The sequence below is a fragment of the Electrophorus electricus genome, chromosome 25 (genome assembly GCF_041902795.1).
Source record: "Electrophorus electricus isolate QZ-2024a chromosome 25, ASM4190279v1, whole genome shotgun sequence".
NCBI classification, from domain to species: domain Eukaryota; kingdom Metazoa; phylum Chordata; class Actinopteri; order Gymnotiformes; family Gymnotidae; genus Electrophorus; species Electrophorus electricus.
In genome coordinates, this window is record NC_137521.1 from 12,685,666 (window position 1) to 12,707,168 (window position 21,503).

General features: G+C 45.7%; 4 protein-coding genes across 10 annotated transcripts in view; 1 reads left to right on the top strand and 3 right to left on the bottom strand.

The window, feature by feature from the left end:
* Positions 1-464, bottom strand: part of prkcz (protein kinase C, zeta) — an 89,574-nt gene extending 89,110 nt beyond the window's left edge. Inside the window, exon 1 of the mRNA XM_081707288.1 lies at positions 76-464. Coding sequence (XP_081563414.1) covers positions 76-449 — 374 coding nt within the window. The 5' untranslated portion in view covers positions 450-464. The remainder of the gene's footprint in view (positions 1-75) is intronic.
* Positions 465-1,726: 1,262 nt separating this feature from the next.
* si:ch211-150o23.3 (uncharacterized) lies at positions 1,727-8,100 on the top strand. 4 transcript variants are annotated; one of them, XM_035521826.2, is made up of 8 exons: positions 1,727-2,363; positions 2,519-2,554; positions 2,653-2,967; positions 3,452-3,748; positions 4,868-5,182; positions 5,600-5,749; positions 6,426-6,480; positions 6,557-8,100. In XM_035521826.2, the coding sequence occupies exons 1-7, from the start codon at positions 2,330-2,332 to the stop codon at positions 6,461-6,463; spliced, it is 1,185 nt and encodes a 394-aa protein (XP_035377719.1). In that variant the 5' UTR covers positions 1,727-2,329; the 3' UTR covers positions 6,464-6,480; positions 6,557-8,100. The 4 variants fall into 4 exon arrangements, with proteins under 4 accessions (XP_035377719.1, XP_035377720.1, XP_035377721.1 ...); XM_035521827.2 differs by having other exon boundaries at positions 6,562-8,100; XM_035521828.2 differs by having other exon boundaries at positions 1,728-2,363; positions 6,617-8,100.
* Positions 8,101-8,133: 33 nt separating this feature from the next.
* LOC113586863 (emerin) lies at positions 8,134-12,126 on the bottom strand. 3 transcript variants are annotated; one of them, XM_081707287.1, is made up of 7 exons: positions 10,837-12,126; positions 9,798-9,911; positions 9,586-9,672; positions 9,419-9,450; positions 9,285-9,310; positions 9,160-9,204; positions 8,134-9,060 (listed from the first exon to the last, which is right to left on the bottom strand). In XM_081707287.1, the coding sequence occupies exons 2-7, from the start codon at positions 9,877-9,879 to the stop codon at positions 8,832-8,834; spliced, it is 501 nt and encodes a 166-aa protein (XP_081563413.1). In that variant the 5' UTR covers positions 9,880-9,911; positions 10,837-12,126; the 3' UTR covers positions 8,134-8,831. The 3 variants fall into 3 exon arrangements, with proteins under 3 accessions (XP_081563413.1, XP_026881050.2, XP_026881051.2); XM_027025249.3 differs by lacking the exon at positions 10,837-12,126 and adding an exon at positions 10,400-10,725; XM_027025250.3 differs by lacking the exon at positions 10,837-12,126 and adding an exon at positions 10,400-10,710 and having other exon boundaries at positions 9,160-9,192.
* A 137-nt stretch (positions 12,127-12,263) lies between these two features.
* On the bottom strand, positions 12,264-20,014 carry st6galnac5b (ST6 (alpha-N-acetyl-neuraminyl-2,3-beta-galactosyl-1,3)-N-acetylgalactosaminide alpha-2,6-sialyltransferase 5b). 2 transcript variants are annotated; one of them, XM_027025247.3, is made up of 5 exons: positions 19,668-20,009; positions 19,194-19,358; positions 14,391-14,797; positions 13,422-13,529; positions 12,264-13,005 (listed from the first exon to the last, which is right to left on the bottom strand). In XM_027025247.3, the coding sequence occupies exons 1-5, from the start codon at positions 19,680-19,682 to the stop codon at positions 12,816-12,818; spliced, it is 885 nt and encodes a 294-aa protein (XP_026881048.2). In that variant the 5' UTR covers positions 19,683-20,009; the 3' UTR covers positions 12,264-12,815. The 2 variants fall into 2 exon arrangements, with proteins under 2 accessions (XP_026881048.2, XP_081563412.1); XM_081707286.1 differs by having other exon boundaries at positions 12,865-13,240; positions 19,668-20,014.
* Between the last annotated feature and the right edge of the window lie 1,489 nt (positions 20,015-21,503).

Here is a 21,503-nt window from a genome sequence, read left to right on the forward strand (position 1 = left end):
AGGTTACGGGGTAAACACCGCAAATACGCGCGCTCCGGTCCACGGGCCCCTCGTACCTCTGTTTGCTTCACTTACCCGCCATAGTGTGCTTTTATTTTCACGTGTTCCGCGCGCAGATCCATCGCGGGTCCGTTCCTAACAAGCATTATAACTCCTGGCACAGTGAGAGCGCTCGTCGCGTCCGCGCTCGGAGAGGAGCGAAGCTTCCACGCAGCTGAGCGCGTGCGTGTCGCGTGAACAGCGCCGCGGCTCTCGGTAGCGCGTGACTCGCGAAGTTCGCCGTTCGGCGGCTCGGACGCTCCGTTTGTCGTGACATGGCCGGGAGTGCGCGCGCGGGGGGGGAGGGCGGAGGAAGCGAAAGCCACGTCCAGGTCCGCACCGGCCTCGCGCACATCCACCTGTTGATCGGCGCGCGCGCGTGCCTGGCCCCTCCACGGGACCGTTTCCATGGAACGCTCCGCGTTTTAGCTCACGTTACCCCGTCAGCGGTGCTCTCGAGCTCCTCTCTGGTCCGGTCACCTAACCACGGGAACGGGTACGCAGCGGGACGACTTTTGTCCGGTACACGCCCTTGGGCTGCTTCATTTAAATAACTTAAATATTTATTTAAATATCATTTGTATTGGCTTCGCAGGCCGGTTCATTTTGAAAGACGAAGAGTGTTAAAGTTTCACCAGCGCTCGCACACGTTTAAATGATTGATACCGGTACCGCTACCGGCGAACTGACATGTCCCGAGCGCTGTCATGCTGAGGCGCATCCAGACACGGGCGCGTCTCCTCGTGCGGCCCGGTACCGGGAGCGTGCCCTCGGGCCCCTGTTCCCGGCTCTTGGAGCTTCACGAGTATAGACTGTGAGTGGCGATGGCGCGGATCCATCATAACGCAGCTTGGCGGTGTTGAATGTAATCGGAGGGTTTGATTTGTGTCCTGAATACATGACCAGGCCCAACGTCTGCGGTTCCGCCTAGAAGACTTGACACTGAGGTCAGAAAGATGGCGCCATCAATCAATCAATCATCAAAGAGGGAGGGGACAGTCCAAGCCAGCCGGCTACCAAGATGATTATTATACTGGATTATACTGTATATATTGAATCAATGTATTGATTCTTTGCTTAATGCAGGAAGTCTGGCATTCCACAGTATCAGCGCAGAAACCCTGAAACTCGGACTCCGCAGCGCCACCTTGTGCCTGGAAGAAGTATTTGTTTACATCAGTTTCTTCAAACTGTTTTAGTAGTTTGGATCTCTGAAAAAAGGGGAAAAATATGATGAATTGGACGTTTTCTTTACGTTTCAAGAAACTTAAAAAAACCACCTTAAATAACTCATCATTATTATCAAAAGTTCTTTTGTTGTTCCCCTGTATTCAGTGTTATGAGCCCATTTAAAACTCATCTTTGTAACTACACAGAAACATGAAAAAATGTCGTTCATAAAGCCACGTTATCTACTGGTCATTAAATCATTCGCCCTCTCCTTCAACAGAAAACTGGTTTGCTTTACTTGGATTTTAGTAGGTTATGCCATAAACACGCTGATGTTTTGATGAATCTCTTTTACTTCATCCACCTTAGGAAAATAGACCAGTAAGTCAGTAAGCAGTATGCCAGTTTAAAACCGTGTCGTATATTCTGCCTTGTTGTTACACGATCGTAAATGCCCTAGAAACGAGCCCAAACAATTGGGCACAAAATGAGAAGGAACAGCGTTGATGAATCTACTGCGTGGACGTCCCGTATGCGTAAATGCCGCGCAACGTTGAGGCTATATCCGCGGTGACGTAGGGGCCCCCTGGCGCACCTCGTAACTAGACCTAGCTTAGCTTAGCTAGCGAGTACACTTACACACTCTTTTGACTTGAATTCGAGGGATTTAAACGGATCTCAGTTACCTGCTCATATCTACCGGCAAAGACTCAACAGTTCGCGGATGTTCTTGTTTATTCTTGTGTATTGTAACGTTATTAATTTAGCTAGCGCTGGCTGGCTGCAGCTCTCGGTTAGCTTGTCTCCCGCCGACGCTGTCCTCGCATCGCGAGCTGGTCGCCCGTGACTGTGTGGTGGTAACGGGGGTTACTCGTGCGTTTGAACGCTGTGAGCGTTAGCGCGTCCTGCTGCGGTATCATGCAGCACTGACCCAGCTCGCCGGGGGTCCTGCAACACTGACCCAGCTCGCCGGGGGTCCTGCAGCACTGACCCAGCTCGCCGGGGGTCCTGCAGTCATCTCTCCGGTCAGTCCGCCACTCCGCTGTCTCGGGCGGCTTTCAGGTCCTGCGCTTCTTACGATACTTCTGGAGCTTTGCGGACGCATGTGCATGGATGTACGATGTCGAGGGTTTTCCTAGTCATAATAATGCTAGGTGAGTGGTTGCCTATCCGGCAACGTAACTAGGAACAACGTTTTTATTACTTACACGGAGCTTCTAAAATAAAGTGAACATAATTTATAAAACCGAGAGCCTGCTTATAGCTGTTTTACGTAAAGGAAACGTGGGGGTTTCCTCTCTTTTGACAGGTTGCAACGTCGCCGTTCAGGGTGTTCAAGGTTTTGGTAAGTTCCTTTGACACCAAGTTTTAAACATGGCTGAAGATCGTTTACATAAGATTATGCAGCAAACGTGTTAAAACCCAACTGAACTGTCATTGCAGATGAAGTGCACGTGAGGCTGGGGAACGCGGAGGGCGCTCGGTGCTGGGGGCGCGTGGAAGTATATCAGAGGCTTCAGTGGGGGACCGTGTGCTCGCGTGACTGGGACCTGCGCGACGCGGCGGTCGTGTGCCGCGAGCTCGACTGCGGTTTTGCCTTCGCGACTCGCAGCGGGGCGCAGCTTGGTCGCTTCAGCGGCGAGGTGTGGTGGAGGAACGTGAAGTGTTCCGGTGATGAATTCACCCTGGACCTGTGTGAACGCTCGCCCAATGATGGAGTGTGTTCACACAACGAGGATGCGGGGGTTGAGTGCACGGGTGAGAGAACGATCCCACGCTGCACCCCTGCTGCTGAAGTGCCATATCTGCACCGAACCTACTGCAGTTCTGGGGTCAGACACCGTGGTCTGACTCGTGATCCTCCTCTCATTTTCTGGCTTTGGAAGTTACTTTGAAGGCATTTAATGTAAACCTCTTCCATGAGGAAGAGGTGTGTAAAGTGCGTCTCTATAATCAAAGGTCTGTTTTGCCTTGTGTAGACTAACACACTGCTTCACTGCTTCTCTAACTCCTTTAGGAGTTAGATCAGGTGACTGGGAGCAGGGCAAATGCTTATTAAAATAGACACCGCAGTGCAGAGATCCTCCGAAAGCAGGATTAAGAACCATTGATTGTCACCGGATACAACTGCACGGAGTCTGAAATCTCAGGAGACACGACAAAGCTCTGTTTTGATGATGAGTCATAGAAGAACTTCACTGTTCTAATGCGATTCCTGACTGATGCTGTCTCTCCTGGGCAGGTAAGCTCCCTGTGCCAACGTTGTCCATGCAGACCACGTTCTCCTCCTACTCGGCTGGAGAAGCTGTTCTCTTCACCTGCGCTGCCCCCTACTGGCGACATCCCATTGACTTCCACTTGTACAAGAGCGGCGTGGACACACCCCTGGTGACCCAGAGGGCGGAGCCTCGGCAGACCCGGGTGGAGCTGACCCTCTCTGAGCTGGACACTTCGCATCAGGGCAGCTACAGCTGCCTGTACCGGGTCCAGAGTAACCCGGGCAACTCGCCGTCCAGCAACACCATCAACATTACCGTCTGTAAGTGAGGAAAGGGGGTTTATGCTTCTTCATGGGTCCATTTTTGCAAAACGTTTCTGAGCAGAACTTCCCCTGTTTGAGGTCAGCCGAGGTTTATTTGTAGAGCTCTCTTAACAACAGACAATGCCTGAAAGAGAATGTATAGGAATCCCGGACCTGATAAGGAAGCTTGCGTCTGTGGAGACAATTTCGTGATGATCGGTATTAAACAGTCGAGTGATCCGATACTTTCCTACTCCGTGCTGTTCTGCTTTGTGCATAACAGCCTTAATTGAAATTCCATTCGATCATTCAGGCCCCTCCTGAGTGTTCCAGGGATGTGAGAGTTGACTCAGTCCTATACGTGGCCGACCAGTGTTGTGTGTTTTCCCTTCTCCAACACGCCTCGTCCAGATCACGTGAGGGTTCGGTTTCCTACTGAGCTTAATAAGATGTGTTGCCGAGGATGACGCCATGTATGTGTGCAGACAATTTGTCCCAGACTAGACTTAATCAAAGTTTTAATCCCAGATACTCAACCCTGGCCTTTAATTCAGATCCAGGCCAGGACTAACGTACATACTGACCAGTAATCCCACCTAACTCCTGGGTTAAAGCAGGGTGGAATGTGGACTAAACTCTAGCACCTCCTATGGGTTCATGAGTTTCCATCACTACTGTATTGAGACGTTTGGTCGATTAAAAGGACACCGAATGTTTATTTACCTCCTGTCCACAGTGCCCTTGCACTTAATAAGGATTTGTGTCTCTTTCTCTGAGATTTGTCTCCCCATCTCCTTAGCAGTAGTGGGAGAAGGGCAATGCGAATTGTAAACATGTGCCAACAAACATGTAAACATGAAAACATGCTTCCACTCCAAGGACCTACCTGTGGTCCAGACGCTCTCATTCTTGTAACTCCACGTCTTGCATATTCGTGTCAGTGAGTTACAGAACGACTCCTAGTAGTTAATGAATAGTTGTAGTTACAGAATATTACGCCTTAAGGTGAATCACTAAAGAAAACGCCTGACGTTTAGGGTAAGTTTCCTCCTGTCTGTTAAGCCTTCATCTTGTCTGTTTTGTAATCCCTCTCACACTCTCTTCTGTTCTTCCCTCACCCTTCTCTCCATCCCCCAGTGGAGATCCACACGCCACAGATCTGGTACAACGCGTCCCCTGTAGTGCAGCCCGGTTGGGTGAGCCTTGGTCAGAGCTTTAACGTCACCTGCTTCACGCAGCCGCACTACCCCGGCGGCACCTTCCAGCTGCGCCTCATCCGGCCCAGCGGCACCGTGCGCCACTCCTTGCCTGCCCACGGCGCCCTGGGCACCTTCTCCTTCGCCAGCGCCCAGGCCTCCAGCGAGGGCTACTACTGCTGCCTCTACAGGGTGCAGTTCGGCGGGCGCACCTTCGTCTCCCGCGAGAGCCAGCCTCTCGCCATCTCTGTTCGAGGTGCGGAGTGGGACATGCCGCGCGAGCCTTGGCATGTGTGTAATTTCGCAGTGTTATCGGTTGCCTCGTGTGAACTAGAGTAAGGTTATGATAAATGTTTCATTTGTTCATAAATGACCTGCCTGTGAAATGCCTTTTGAGAAGTCCAAGCGAAGGCTGTTAAATCGTCATGGTGATAAATGTCGCAGCGATAGACATCGCTATGAGAAGGTACACAGGTTTGCTCGGTGTCAGTGTTTACAAAGCAATGTCACACCAGTCTACCATATCTGTATTACAAATGCCAGATTTCAAACAGAATCATTACCAATTTCCTCCCCAGTCAGAGTTGAATAAGCCATTAACTCAGTGGACGTTGATTGGCTAGATTAGGAGTGGCGTGGAAGCTGAGTTATCAGCGCTGTCATTGTGTCCCAGGGGCGGAGCCACTGCTGAGCCCCGTGGTCATCAGTCTGCTGGTGTCTGGACTCACTTTCGTCATCGCCACCTGCGGCATCCTGCTTGTAGCCAGAGCGTACTGCAGGAGGGCGAAGAAACCCCGTGAGCTGGAGCGCGAGACTCGCACCTGTGAGTAGCTATGCCCCACACACTGCATGCTGCGCTCTATATACGCTTAATAACAATTACTGACATCATACACTGTGATTTATACACGTCTGTTTAAATGTACTATACTTTGAATGCGCTATTAACGCGATGCTTCTAGTGGTTCTGTTTTATCACCTGCTAGATAAGAGCACTGCATGGTAAAGGGTTTATTAAATGACAGACTCCATCAAATGACACCTTTAACCCTGGAGCATCTGGATTTGGTGTAGTTTTTCTGTCTTCACCGCAAGTTTTTATCAAACATGCTTTAAAAAATAAAAAAAGATAACCAGACCTTTGCTCTGCCATCCTCTGACATCCCTGGCATGTTGCTGTTCTATGTTTGGTTGGTTTGTTGTGCACAGCTGCTGTACGTGGGCGGCACCTCCACCCACAGGTTGGAGCAGGTCCTTTATGGCCCTCTAAGTGTCGTTATCCTGAGTGCCGTGGTGCAGCTGGACCGCGCTGTGACCAAATAGATGAACACGTGTGAAAATGTTTGGCTCGTACAAAACATGGTGATTGGCTGAAGCCATCTTTCTGTTTCAGGAACTTTCTGCTTTGCTGAAATCATACGTGCACAGAAGTTCTAACGTGTTGTAAACACTGATGAAATAATTCTGACTGAAAGTGTTGTTTCATGTCATTGGTGCAGGTGTGGACAACACTTACATTGCCTTGACAACAAAGTAATGGATGAGAAACACATGGTAAGGAAAGGCATGTTTGAGACTACTGGGGTTTACTGGTTATTTGTAGCTGACTTTAATTCAGCCATTGTTGCAGCGTAGAGCAGAGAGATTCTTCCGAATGCAGCTGGGTTTCCTTGTTGCCGTGTTATTACAGCGTTCACCCGGAAGCTCTGGACAGTGATTGTCTCGTTTGTCTTCTCGCTCGACCAGTGAGAGATGTACCAAAGTCTGCTTCACCTGCTCTCTCACCACCAAACAACCTGTAACAGACCCCTTAATGGCATTCTACAACACTAACACAACAGGACCTCTTTGCACCAGGGACTTTTATTTTGTAAGTTACATTGGTGTGCATGTTTTGGGACCCCCCCCCCCCCATTGCATTGGTATCCTTGCACTTTGATCAGGACTAATTACACTGTAAACCGAGATGTATGCTAGCAGGACATAAAGGGCTTTTTGAATATTTTGTTTGTTTTTCTGGTGTCCACATGAGTGGGCCTGACACGTTCTTCCAGGACTATTCTACAGGTACTTTTACTAAACTGTAAACTGTGAAGTAAGCGTGTGTGTGTGTGTATATGTATTTTTTTTTTGGGGGGGGGGGGTGTACGCTGTGTAACGTATTTATTTTTTTCTACTTCCGTTCTTTTTTGATGTGCCAGTCATGGAAGGCCAAATAAGCAAAGTAAAAGCCCCCTGGCCTGTGGGTACACTCCTTATAACTACATGAAATGCACTGCTAGCACTGGAGGCCAGTATGATTTATTCCTCTAACCACCAAAATATCAAGCAAAAAAAAAAAGAATGAAGAAGAGTGTTTGTTTTTTTTGTTTTTTTATTTGAGGGGTGAGGATTTCTCCTCAGTTAGGGCTATTCTGCATCTTTGCCACGTACATACTCTGAGTGACAAACAGAACAGATGAGGTACTAAGTGTGCAGTAATGCTTGCTCTGAACTCTGACCTCAGCTTGCGACACATCCTTGTCAAGACTCATGTAACATGTTCTACTGAACACTGTATGTTATCTTAACATTACTAAGCATCCTACCTGTTGTTTCCTCCAGTTCAGTAAAGGCTCCTAATAGTGAAGAGAAAATGAAATGATCAAATCTATAGAGAGGAAGAAATAAGATGACCTTATCAAAGATAGCAGATCTACAAATAATGCCTGTGTAGACAATAAGCTAATGTAACCTGTCATATGCTGTCTGTTCTGTATATTATCAAAAAATATGTGATCTGTATAAGGTGTATATACACACACAGTGTGAGTGGTACTGGCTTTCAGCCTTGGAGACCCTGCACACAGCCACACGCGTATCTCTTTAGCTCCACGCTGACGCTAGCTCAGCTCTCAGGGTAACTACCTGCAATGGGTACCAAGCCCTTTCTGAGCCAGTGTTGGTGGTGAATGAATGGGGTCTTCAGAGCTGGCAGAGTCACTGCAATAAGAAACACTAAAAAGCAAAATAAGTCACTATCCACTTGTCATACTAGAGGTCATCCAGCTTTGTTGCAGATGCCAGTTGATTACAATTCTTGCAGGGCAGTGATGTGAAGGTGGGCTGACTTTTGTTTGTTTTGATTTGATTTTTCCTTTTTTTTTTTACATTAAAAGTCGCAATATTGGTAAATGGTGTGTGGTGTTTTTGAGAAATCAAACAATGTTTTTATAGGAAATATTTATTACAGATAGTCAAGACTTACAAAAGTGTTTCTTTAGATAATGTGTTTTTCCCCCAGTCATGTAATTGGGCCACTTTATCCAGTTTAACTTTTAAGTACTAAGGACACAAGACTTGGATCTCATGTCCTAAGATTAAAGGCTTAGCGTAGCACCAGACATTCAGACAGACATGAGGCCAACCCAAAGCAGAAGTACTTAACATACTTCACACACAGACGAACGGAGCACCTTATTGTCTGAGATGTTCCTCATCATAACAGGCACACAAGTTCTGAGTTTTCAGACTGAAGCTCTGTGCAAACCTGACCTAAGCAATGCTTAAATCTGCTTTTAAAATGGTTCTCTTTTTCTCCCACTGATATAAGCGCCTGGGGTTTAAACTCATGCTCTCTCACCAACTCCCTCAGCAGGTGCTTCCTGTACATCTGTTCCGGAACACTGAACTTTTAAAAGAACAACCACATCTCAAACAAATCTACAAAAACTAGTTAATATAAAACTAAGTGAGTGCTTGTGTGTGTGTGTGAGATGCCTCGAATCAACACGGCAGTTACAGAACTGCACTCCGCTTCAACACAGATTCAAACTCGACAGGACTGAACAGGAGATGAGCCGTGTGGACAGCATTATATGAAAAATAAACTCTGGTGTGAGTTTAACTGGCGGAGGTAAACAGTGCTATGCCAGTTTTTTGAAAGGATCTGTGTCTTCTGACTCCATGTTTATGAAGATAAAAACCAGGAAGCCAGCCACAATCAGGAACAGCAGAATCTGCAGCCAGACTGGCACAAAGCGTGCCGAGGTTGGCTTTGGAGCAGGCTTCCGTTGGGTCTCGTACACGGGCGCGGCATGCCATGCCTGTGGAGTACTGCTATACTGTTGAGTTTGTGTCCTAATAACAATGGGCCTGTGGTACATAAAAACATTAGTTTTTCGTTTCTCCATCAAGCACTTATTTGAGCACATTTCTGAGTGCTGTGTGCAGATGAATGAGTTTAAGACTTACTCATCAGTGGTGTCCAGGTCTCTGTATTCAGACCTAAAAACAGGACTCATCATAAAAGACAATAGCAAAAGTGTTCAGCTTCATGTGGTTAACACATTAAGAACAAGGCAAAAAAAATCATTTACCTGTCTCTATAACTCCCGTGTCCAAACTAGATAAATAAAGACAAGCACAATTAATGTACACATTAAAGAAGACAAAAGGCCTATAATTGAATAAGGTAAAGTAATATGGGTGAAAAGCAATAGAGACCACTCACAGGTCTACGGTGGTTAATGTAGGTGACCTCCTCTGCAATTGCAAAGTAGTAATTATGGACATTTGGGTCAAGCAGTCAGTGAAAGACACTTTGGACACGTGACATTCAACCATACACTATAAATTCATCATACAGCGAATGTTTTGGGAGGTTGGCTGAGATCTTACCTTCTTCGCGATAATAGGAAGGTTTGGCTTTTCTCTCCTTGGCCATCGCGTCTCTCAGCTTTTTCTCATAAAGGGATCTGGTAGACCCTGTCAGGCGGCAGAGACCATAACTCACTACTCCCTTAACATTTACATCGACTCATGTCATCTGCCTTTCCTTCAAAGCAGCTACGGGCTGAATCTAATGAACGGATTAACTGGATTAAACTTACCAACCACGGGCCCATGTTTGATCCCGTATTCGTCCAGCAGCTGACTGAGCTCTTGGTTGCTTTTACTGCTGAGCGTTGCCATCAGGGAGGGTCACTGCTTCGCTCTGCGCTCGTCTAGAGTGAAAACGAAAGTAACAAAGCTTTACGTTAAGATGCGTCCCTGGGCTTCGTCATCACGTCGTGCGTCGCTAACGTCTGTAAGGATAGCCTAGCTAGCTACAGCACCGCGGTGTTTTACAGTGCATTACTCACTGCGGACTACGGGTGTGTACTGCGAAATCACACAAAATGATGAAGATGGAGATAAAAGCTGTCGAAATATTCATTATAGCTACCGCGTAGCTACGTTTTCTAACCTAAACTACACTAGCTATGATAGACAGTTGGCTTCTGTTACTGAGTAGCTATTTAGGTACAACTACAAACGGCAGACACACTCTAGCTATGCTTGCTAACTAACTACATTTTGGGCGAAACTGTAGCTATAAGTCACTAACTAACGTCAATATATTTAAGATATGTAGGATAAAGGTTTATAGCTATAGCGATACTTGGTTTACTCTGGTAACGAAATAAGTCCACTAAAAGCGCTGCTCACTTACATTTTTCCACACGTTTTCTTTGCCTATGAGCAAATCTTTGTTATTTTGTGCTGTAAAGCGAAGTATTTCCGCTGGCAAACGGGAAGTGGGGATCAGACCTCCCTAGCCAGCTTCCAAAAACACGGCATGTACTGAATGTGCAGTGGCGTCTATGCTAACAGGAATGGCCAGCAGGTGGCGATGTCTGACCAGCTTCAGCGTTTTTCACTAAGACCACACTGTCAATGTTCCTGGCAGCCAGAAATGGGCAGAAGGGTTAATATGTATATGTAATATGGCATTGATGGTGCATTTTAGGCTGTCTATTATGTGTCTGTAATTTTATCCCAAGGTCAATTCCAGTGTAGCTTGGCCCCTTGATCAGAGACCACACCCCAGCGTCTGTGTCCTTGCGACCCTCCAGTGTGAGTGGTCTCACTGGAGGAAGGTTCTCTCACCATTGAAAATGGCGTAGCAGCCTGTCGCGTGTCCGTGTGGGCCAGAACAGCCAGAGAACATCACACCATTAACTTTCCACATCAGTCACAACCGGTAGCCTATGAAGGGGAGTAAAAGTAGTTTGTGCACCTGGGGGAGAGCAGAGCTCAGTTCAGAAACTCCCTGTGTGCTGTTGTGTCTGTCCCACTGTCATGCAAAAATGTTGACTTGATGGTGCTGCATGTGATAGCTCATTGGTTAATGTACTGGACTAGTAATGAGAAGGTTGCCAATTCAAGTCCCACTGCCAAGTTGCCACTGTTGGGCCCCTGAGCAAAACCCTTAACCCTCAATTATTCAAACAGTAATCAGTCAGAATTGTAAGTAGCTTTGTATAAAAGTGTCAGATAAATGCCATAAATGTCGACTGTGCTGGGTCTGGGAGAGCTGAAGCGCAGAGGACACTGTGCATTCCCCGCTCTTCACAGTTTGATTCCCCAGTTCTGATCAAGGTCAGCCACAGAACCGTGGCCCTCTGTTCTGCCTGCACTAACCCCCACGGTTTCACTGATAAAAGGACAAATGAGGCATGGTAGACCGAGGGAAAATGCAAACGTAACAGAGAACCACATCAAGCTTATGGTTTTAAGCAGACTCAGACAGACTTCATCTGAGTGCATGTCCAAATTGTGGAAAACCAAATGCAGTTCTCCCACACACACACACACACAGCTCTAGGCCATGGCTGTGTATTAAGCCCTGAATACAGTAATGTTTTTAAAGTGTTCTTGCCACAGGGTGAGCAGGATGGTTTACCCCACAACCAGAAGCCCACAGTCAAAGCTTTCCTACCTGAAGGAAGAACAGCCTGCTGTGTGAATGTGTGAACTAAGAGCAGGGATGTTATACTGCGCATTGGAAATTTGTTTTAAAATTGCCTTTATGGGTATATGATTGTGACAGATGTCTACCAGCACACACTAGTGTCATTACATGTATTTCAAGGGTATAAATGAAGAATGAGCATTTGATGTACAGGCTGTCCTGTTGGGACAGTATAATCCAAATCTCTCCACCCTTTTACTTCAGGTAATCTGTAGGACAGAAATAAACCCTATCAGAGCTTCTTGAGGTTCTCATGGTTCCTGAAGCACAAACCTTCATGTGGATGTGCTGTCAGAGCTGAACATCCAGCAACCTCACATGGTGAAACAGACTCTGGAGGTTTTGGAGGGTCCAATCACAGCACCAGTCGAGCATTCAACCCAAATCAGTGGCTGGTGGATCAACTGTTAGAGCAGTGTAGTACAGGAAAGGTGCTGAGTAGGTGAGAAACACCACCACCCACAGGTGGAAGAAATGTACATTATACATCCAAAAGCACTCTCAAACCATTTCACTGCAAGTTATACTGTGTATGACTATGTATCTGACAAATAAACCAAACTTGAACAAAATATTATTATTATTGTTAAATGGCATAATAAACCATTGGTATTCTGATCGATTTGCTCAAGGAAGCAACTTTTTTGCTATACTGAGAATCTCTTCTGAAATTCCAGGTAGTCTCCTCATGTGTCTTAGTCCCATTGTGACTGGACATCATGGCATTCAATGCAGAATCCTTGGGGATACCTGGAATGGGGATACCAGGAAACCCACTCCTCCTTCCTTCTCCCCTGTTCACTCCATAAGGTCTTGTACATAATACACCAACTAGAAATTCTGATTTAAAAAACATCCTTTGTAAATATAATGAGATGAATGTGATTGCCACACCCTTCTGGTGTGCGGATTGGTTCATGGTCCCATCTACTCTTCCTGTTCACCTGTGTACCCAGAGCGGAGAGTCTGGAGAACCCATGCCTCACAAATCTGGGCATAGCGGGGCAGAGTTTGGGATGTTAGCTTGGACCCTGAGGGACACTGTGACAGCCGGCAAGCAGAGTCGGGTCTGCCCTGTGTGATTACGAGCGTCCCGGCCCAAGGACAGGGTCGCTCAGTGCTTCCACTCAGGCTGGTAGAAGTGGATGTCGTGCGTTTGCGCCCAGTGGGCGAACACATATTTCTCCTTGAAGAAACGGTGTCGGCCTCCGTGGCGGGTTCTCTCGTGGGTGAGGTACATGTCACACTCGCTGGGGCCGGACAGCTGGTAGTAGTGATACGGCTTCCGGAGGGCACGGGGTGACCTGGCACAGACGCGATCGTTAAAGGGTTAAGGGAAAAGACAGTGGTTCTACCCAATCTTGACAAGTTACCCAATGACACGAGGACATGCAGAACAGGTGCTGGGAAATAATGGTTGGAGGGACAAAGCCAGTGGTGTCCTCCTCTCCATCTGGAGATCTTTCTTCCTGCAGCTTTCGTCTCCAGACCTAATCTAATGCACTTAATCCATCGAATCTAATCCAATCTAAAGATTGTCTGAAGGAGCAAGCATTTAGGAATTTTAGTGACCTAATACACCTCAACCTTTCACATTTTCATTGAATTTGGTGTGCGCACACTAGGCTGAGACTTTCCTAGAGTTCTTTTTTTTAAAAGTGATTCTAGATTATTCTGCAAAAATCTTTCAAATTAAAGGCAGTTTGAAGGTTTTACTCACGTGCAGAAGTCAGGAGGAACCATGCCGTATACGTTGATCCTGTCACAAATCTCCATGGCAATTGCCATGGTAAACCATCCTGTACTCAGCCACGTGTTGGAACGTACCCTACATCACATGGGAGGGGAAAGGTCATGCAGAATCTCACTCCTTTACAAAGCACTTAGCAAGAAACGCAGAATGACGAAGACACTGGGCCGAGGACGAAAGAATAAACACGGCAAACTCAGCCGCACCGTAGGGTGTGCATGAGAGGCAGTGAGAGGTGGGAGAGAGAGACTGGGGCTATCCCAGGGGGCTCCGCTGGTGTTCCGCGTGATGGACAGGCACAAGCACCAGCTGCTCGGGTAATCACACTAACAAACTAACATCATGTCATTACACACGACTTTTCTTAAATATACCTTTTTTCCTTTTCACTTAAAGCTCTCGCTCATTTGCCTTAGGGCTTTTACTTTGAAGAGACTTTTGTCCAACAATCCTGCTCGCGTCCCTGCTTCACCTCGTCGCTTCCGTCCTGACAAAGTCCCTCCCCCTTCTGCCCCACCACTCCCATCCTGACCCAAGACACTCCCACTTCTCCCAATGTGGATATTGTATTAAAACTCTGCTCTACACTTCGCCTCTACGGCTCTTAACCTGTTTAGATTTAATGTTCATGAGGTATGAGTCCTGCCATGATTTTGTATGACACTTTGTTTCGATTGTTAATTTGATTAGGGAAGTTTGAACAGGCAAAAAAATCCAGACCATTGTGCTCCGATACACTGAAGTTCTACATCATTTTAAAAAGAATTGTAAAACAATTATAAAATGACAAAGTCTTACAACATCTAGGAGCCTGGTATTAGTGGATAAGATCACAGTGTTGGAATATGGTACTTAAAAGATGAAAATGAAGACCATACATTCATGTGTCTGTCCTCACCTGTCCATGCAGGTGGGGGTGTCTGTGCTGTGTGTCCTTACCTGTCCATGCCTGTCTCCGTCCTGAAGAGCTCGTCGAACCACTGCATCTTAAGGGGTGAGACCTGGAACATTTGGAGCTTGGGCGACACGGAGACGCGGTGGAGGTGGTTATAGACCCACCCCTTACCGTCACGCCGCATGCTTCTCTCAGGACCCCACACCAGCAGCACGGTGTCCTGGCGGTCGTTAAATAGCTCATGTCGGTTTCTAAGCACCTGCTGCACACTGGAATGCGCGACCACGCGCAGACTCGTGCGACGCCCGACGTCCTGCTCGTAGCCGCGTATGGGCGCGTCGTTCATGCGGATCACACACTCGGCCCTGTCGATCTCGGCACCGCACTGGCTCCCCGTGAGCTGGCCAGAGCTAGTGACCAGCGTGCAGATGTTACAGTGCATGTGAAAAGTCTGCATGCAGCAAGGTGGAATATGAAATAAACCAGAGAGAATGTTAGTTCAGAAGAATGTTGCATCCAAAAGTGGGAACATTCATGCAAAAACTGAATCCCAAACTAATTATTGAATTATTCAGGTGTAATAAAGGTCCTGCTTAATTTGTGGTCATATTTTGGGGAGGTCTTTGGGACTCAGGCTACATCCTGGTTCTTTGAGACTCAGGCTCCATCCTGGTTCTTTTCATGCTCAAATGCTCATAACATAGAGAGTCACAGTTCAGGTGCCTTATGCCAGGTGGGTTGACCAGAAATGGGGAATTCTCGCCAAAATATAGGAAATGCTTCTATTTCAAGCTGTTAAGCCCCCTAAGCTAAGAAAATGTTTAACTCTCATAATTCCCCGTCTTTCCAGTTCTTGAAAAATGACTGTAGACTGAGTGAGAGAGAGAAGATAGTTATATAGACTGAGTTAGAGAGAGAAGATAGTTATATAGACTGAGTTAGAGAAAACCCCCCGAGGTTATTATGAATGGTGTCCTGACAGCTAGCCACAGTCAGGAGTTTAGTGGTATCTGTCACGGACTGCTCCCAGTCCCACTGGGCACGTAACCACACCTGTGTTGACTGCGCACACCTGCATATGGTTTAGTGTGTAACATTTGTGTGTGTATTTAAACCGATGTTGGTGAGTGCCGCTTTGTCAGCCGTTGGCTATGTAGATTTGTATATGTCTGCACATTTGTCGTTTCCCATGTAAATGTTATGTACTGTTGTTAAACGATGAACCCAAAAAGCATGAAACCTCGTGGAGAGTGCCATTGTCTTCCATGTACGTCAATAAAAGTCATTTACAGTTGAGGGAATCTCTACGTCTTGCTCCTCACCCCGTGGCACTGAGGCCTTTACAGTATTGTGTCAGCATTTGGATTCATCCTGACCAGAGAGTAGTGGCACAGACCCCTGACTGTCAGCTCGGTTTAGCAAAGTTATTTTAGATGAGTCACTCCTAATTTGACAACGTTCTGTTTAAAAAAAAAAAAAAAAAGTTTATTTCCTAGGCCAGACAAACAGGTATCAATTTAAACACCGACCTACCTATTAAAAAAAAAAAAAAAAAAAAAAAAACCCAAACAAACAAATTTATCGTGAGCCAAAGTGTATTTGCATTTGGCAGATGTGCATCTACACAGCACAAATATGCAGGGTTGAAGGCAGAGAATCTGAAAAGAATTCCAGGCTGATTAACAGCAAAGGAAGTTTATTTGGACTGAGGACCCTGGTGACTACATCGTTAGGGAATTCATATGCAATACCAGATGGGCGGGTGTAAGGGGACTGTGTAAAGAACCGGTCCTTTTTCCTCCGCAGGGCAGAGAAGTTTAACTTTGCTCTGAAATGTCCCATATGACTACAGCTGCACTCTGAGAATGTCACGCAGATGTTCGTGGATGACAAAAGGCAGACAGCTTTTTTTAAATTTCAAAACAGGGAAAAATCCAGAGAGTCTGAGAGACAAACATCCAAAACGCAAATCCAGAATCAGTTGAGGAGACAGCAAGGCAGGAGAACTGAGTCAAAAGAGGTGTGACGAGGGCAAGGAAATACTCGTAACAGGACTAGAAATGTAAACACAGACATATGGTTGATACACAGACACTGACAAACGGGTGGACTGGCCCTTAGGCCATGTGGGACTCTGGTCTGGTCACGGGCCGGCCGTTTCATCAAATACATTTTATGTACTGGTTACAGTTTGACATTAAATTTAATTTTCTAAACTACTAAACAGTGTAAACTACTACACATGATCTGTCCAGTACTGCGATTTATATAGTCATATATAATATACTGTATTACACCATCGAGCTGGTTTAGTTGTCAGTACACAACGTTGCAGCGAAGAATTGTCAAAACTGCCTTTTCGATACCGCTACATTTCAGGTAGCATATACACATCATTTCAATTTATTTTCTCATCTAGAATTAGTGAACACTGTCCATTAATGCATAATACATACTTGTGAACAGTACTGAGCGAAGATTTGATGCATCAACAACATGTGCGTTCTATGCTGATCCGTCGCTTCTTCACCCAGGGAACTTTGGTGAAGCTCCATTGGGAGCTATGGAAGAACTGCAAAGCTCTGGACAGCAGTCGTCAACACTTAAACGATCAGTAGCCGACGCTTGTGAAGGATGACAGTGAGCGTGGAGATGGGCCAACTGTCAACCTGCAAGTCTTGTAAAGACTGTCCTCTCTGTTGCCACAAGGCACTGCTCCGCTTGAAGCTCTTAACTGATGCTTACCAGAGCATTGGGCTTGCCTACCTGCTACTGCTAACGCTGCCTGTGTCGCACGTGCAGTGGGAAAGTTCCTTCTCTGCCTTGAAGAGACTCAAAAGCCTCCTGAGAAGCACAATGACACAAGAGCATCTTGAGGCGTTCATGTTGATGTCGGTGGAGAAAAGTATCCTAGCCAAACTTGACACTAACAGTATTGTGGATGATGTAGCCTAGTAGTTTACGCAGTTCACCGCTTTTAGCAGGCACTAGGGTACTGGCATGTGGATTTGACATGTACTTGAATAACGTGCAAGCTGTGTTAGTACATTTTTATTTTTCATTAAATTTTATTTCTTAGCATATCGTCTTATTTTAACTTGTGTCTAAACAGTGTACAGATTACGTTTGGCAGCAGTTTAGACAGTTCACGTAGCAAGGAGTGAGCCACGTACTCATCACAAGTTTTAAGAAAATTACAATGAATCATGGGCCAAGTAGGTCACCTCACTCACTGAAGAATGCCCGGGCTGGTTTTGAGACCCAGTCTGCCCCTGCGGACAAACAGCAGGTTCATGTACAACGCTCGGAAAGCTCTCAAACAATACTTCACAATGCAGAAGCGTGAGAGGAGTGTATGAATCAGTATTCTAACAAAGCACAGGTGTGTTAGACCAACACTCTGGCGATGGTGATCTCCTCTGGGGAGATCCCCAATGTGTGTGCATTGGATGTTCTGATATCATGAATGAGACATATGTCATGTCTGTTATTCCCAGTTGTCTCTGTTCAGAAACTGGGGTTATTGGGAACATATCACCCAGTGCCAGATAAATTGGAAACAGCAGTTAGGCGACCACACCTCACCACCCGAGACCTCTGCAGTGCTGAGGTCCATTCCAGAGGTTGTAGGCTGATATTTTAGTACGGTCTTAGCACTGATGAAATACTGGAGAAACTCCCTACAGGTTTGGTAGGAAACTGGAACTCACTGTTCATACGATACACAGCTGTAACAATCCCCCCAGGAACAGGCAAGAGGCAGAATGCATGTGCAGGAGGCAGTTTAGTAAACGAAGGAAACTAAAACACGAAAATAAACAGAGGCGAGGGGAAACTACTACGGCAGGTAATACACGAACTCGGCAAACAGTAACACAAGTGCGACGACAAATATGGCGAGCATAATCACACAATACAACCAACCTAACTTACCAAAATAACCAACAAACTAGAGGACAAAACACAGGGCTTAAATAACCAAGACAATCAGGCACTAAACAGACTCAGCTGAACATGGAGAACCAAAACAGACTGGAATTAAGGAACAGACAAGGGGCTCATACTGCCTTGATACACACACTAAACACAGAGCACAGAAAACGAAACCACTGAGCAGAACAAGGAAGAAAGGAAAAGAGACACACAGAGAAATCATAAAACAGGCACTCCAAGAGCGTGGGCGATCGTCACAAAAGCAGCCATCGCATTTAGTTACTCCAAAATATCTAGTGGGAATGTTTTGCATACAGTATGGACACTAAAGGCAGTGAGGCAGTGTGATCCCACATGCTGTGTGTGCATAGTGTGTGTAGTTTGCTCTGTGTTTAATGTGCGTATTAAGACAGCATGACCCCACGTGGAAGAGCAGACTGGATCCAGGACAACCCTTAACTGTGCAGTGTATGTAGCATGTTCAGTGTGCAGTGTCTGCTGGACTGCATGCAGTGTGTATAGTGACTGCAGTGCATGTTGGATTTCACTTCTCTCCAAGTACAGCTGTTATACAAAGCCAGTACACATGACCTCTCTTCTGTCTGTTACATCCCCAACTGTCTCTCACTGTACCGCCTCACACTTTCTCCATACATCTGTCCCCCTCTCTCTCTGTTTTAATGTCTTTATTTACCTATCCAAGATAAAATGACTAGTTCAGACTTAACTATGAGGAACATTTTTAGTTAGGCAGACTTTATGAGGACTGGAAAAACTCTGCATATCAAATTGGTAACCAAGTCAGATCTGCGATTCACTGCAATGGATTGCTTTTATTTCCCTAAAGGAAAATATACAGGTCATGACTCAAATGAACAATTCAAGATCTGATCATTTGTAGTTAAGCGTCCTACCTTCTGACCAAGTATGTCGGTGTAATCGTACGCGCGTGCCGCTTCGTGGCCAGAGGCGTTGGCTCGTGGTGGTGCGGATGCTGGGTTCCCAGGAAGGATCTCTTGGTACATGTACAGCAGCCCTGTGCATGTGATAAAAACACAAGCCACTACCGCTCCCGCGATCTGTTTCACGACAGGGAGAAAGTGTACAATATCTGAGTATCCAGCGTCGTTAGTCACGTAGTCTGCATTAACTTTTTTACATCATTTCACTAAGACAGTCATCAAGTTGTATGGTGTCGAATTCAGACAAAAAGCAACAATAAAAAACTGTCCTGATTTATTTTTAATAAACTCCTATTATTTAGAACAGATTAATGTTGACTAACGAATTGTAAAAAAAAAAAATAAAAAAAAAATAAAATAAATCTTTTAAATTGCTACAATGTTCTTCTTAAATCTTCTATAAACTTAGACAGTTCTCGACTGTACCGTTCGCGTCTTCATGTTAGATCCAGCACCGACGTCTACTTGTGGCGTCGCAGATCGAAATGGTTTTAATCTTTACCGGACGGGTCTGGGCACGGGTACGGGTATTGCCAAAACTCAATGATAGTTCACCTTCAGCCCTGCATTTGACTAATTTCCTGCTCCCCGCCTTGGAATAAAAGGCTTTCCTTCTGAGTACCTGATTTCAAATTTTGAGTTTTCGACTTTTATTCGCAATCATTAATCACTTTTATGTTTTCGACGTTTGTCATCAGAGCGTATAAATGATGCGTAATGATGAAATATCAGGGTCAAAATAACTAAGTTATATTTTGATAATTTAAAAACAAGCTTGTTTAGATCTGTGCCAAAAGTGAAGAACTTGAAAGATAATTGAGCCCAAGACACACACTCTCTCTCTCTTTCTTTCTCTCTCTCTCTCTCTCTCTCTCTCTCTCTCTCGCTCTCTCTCTCCTTTTGCGTATGTGCAGGGGCTTTAGAGAGATATTTCAATAACGTTGTGTGTGTTTTTCGCTGCCAGTGTGTATTACAATGTTTTATTCATTTATGGGCATTACCGAGAAATGCCCTTATCTTCACCATAAACGCTGTAACCATGCTCGTGCAGGTGGGAAAACAAGGCTAACTGGAGCCCAGCGTGTCTGACTGGGTGGCGCGTCTAAAGGGACGCTGGACACCCAACAGTCTCTCCTCCCACGTGCCCCTGACCACCTGCACGTCTGATCGCATGCTGTAGGTAAAACGTCCATGCACCGGTGTCGTCCATGATTCATCGGACAGTGGCTGTAAATAATTTGGTGTTTTCTGGTGCTTTGGTTCTGCACTCCAGAACAATGAAACCATGAAATTAAAATGCATATTAATTCACCTTCTAAACCGCTTAATCTAATTCAGGCTCGCAGGGACGGAGCCTATCCTGGCAGCACAGGGCACGAGGCGTGAGTTCACAATCCATCACAGGAATTTTGGGATTAAAATCCAAAACTTTCAAATTTTCTCCCAACTGTCAGGTAAAACACATGCTCATCTGTTTAAGTGAATCAGGTGTGTAAAGCAAGGTTCCCCCTCAACCAGTGGCCCTCAACATGTGCGGTTTGAGCCGGGGAGTGGGTGAGTGCATATGAGTGTATGTGAGACTTTGTGAGTGAGTAAATGTGAGTGTGGGAATCATAATGTAACTCGCATACATTTATGGCATTTATCAGATGCTCTTATCTAGAGTGACTTACAGAAGCACTTTGACATTTCCTCACAGTAGGTTAGAGTTTAAGATACCAATGAACTAGAACACTGTAGAAATACAGGGATCAATGCTGATGCCTAGAAGTGCAAAAGTGCATAAGCTCAATATCAAACAAGAATACGTGCGATGCCAAACAATACCTGTAATTTGACTAATTTCCTGCTCCCCGCCTTGGAATAAAATGCTTTCCTTCTGAGTACCTGATTTCAAATTTTGAGTTTTCGACTTTTATTCGCAATCATTAATCACTTTTATGTTTTCGACGTTTGTCATCAGAGCGTATAAATGATGCGTAATGATGAAATATCAGGGTCAAAATAACTAAGTTATATTTTGATAATTTAAAAACAAGCTTGTTTAGATCTGTGCCAAAAGTGAAGAACTTGAAAGATAATTGAGCCCAAGACACACACACTCTCTCTCTTTCTTTCTCTCTCTCTCTCTCTCTCTCTCTCTCTCTCTCTCTCTCTCTCTCTCTCTCTCCTTTTGCGTATGTGCAGGGGCTTTAGAGAGATATTTCAATAACGTTGTGTGTGTTTTTCGCTGCCAGTGTGTATTACAATGTTTTATTCATT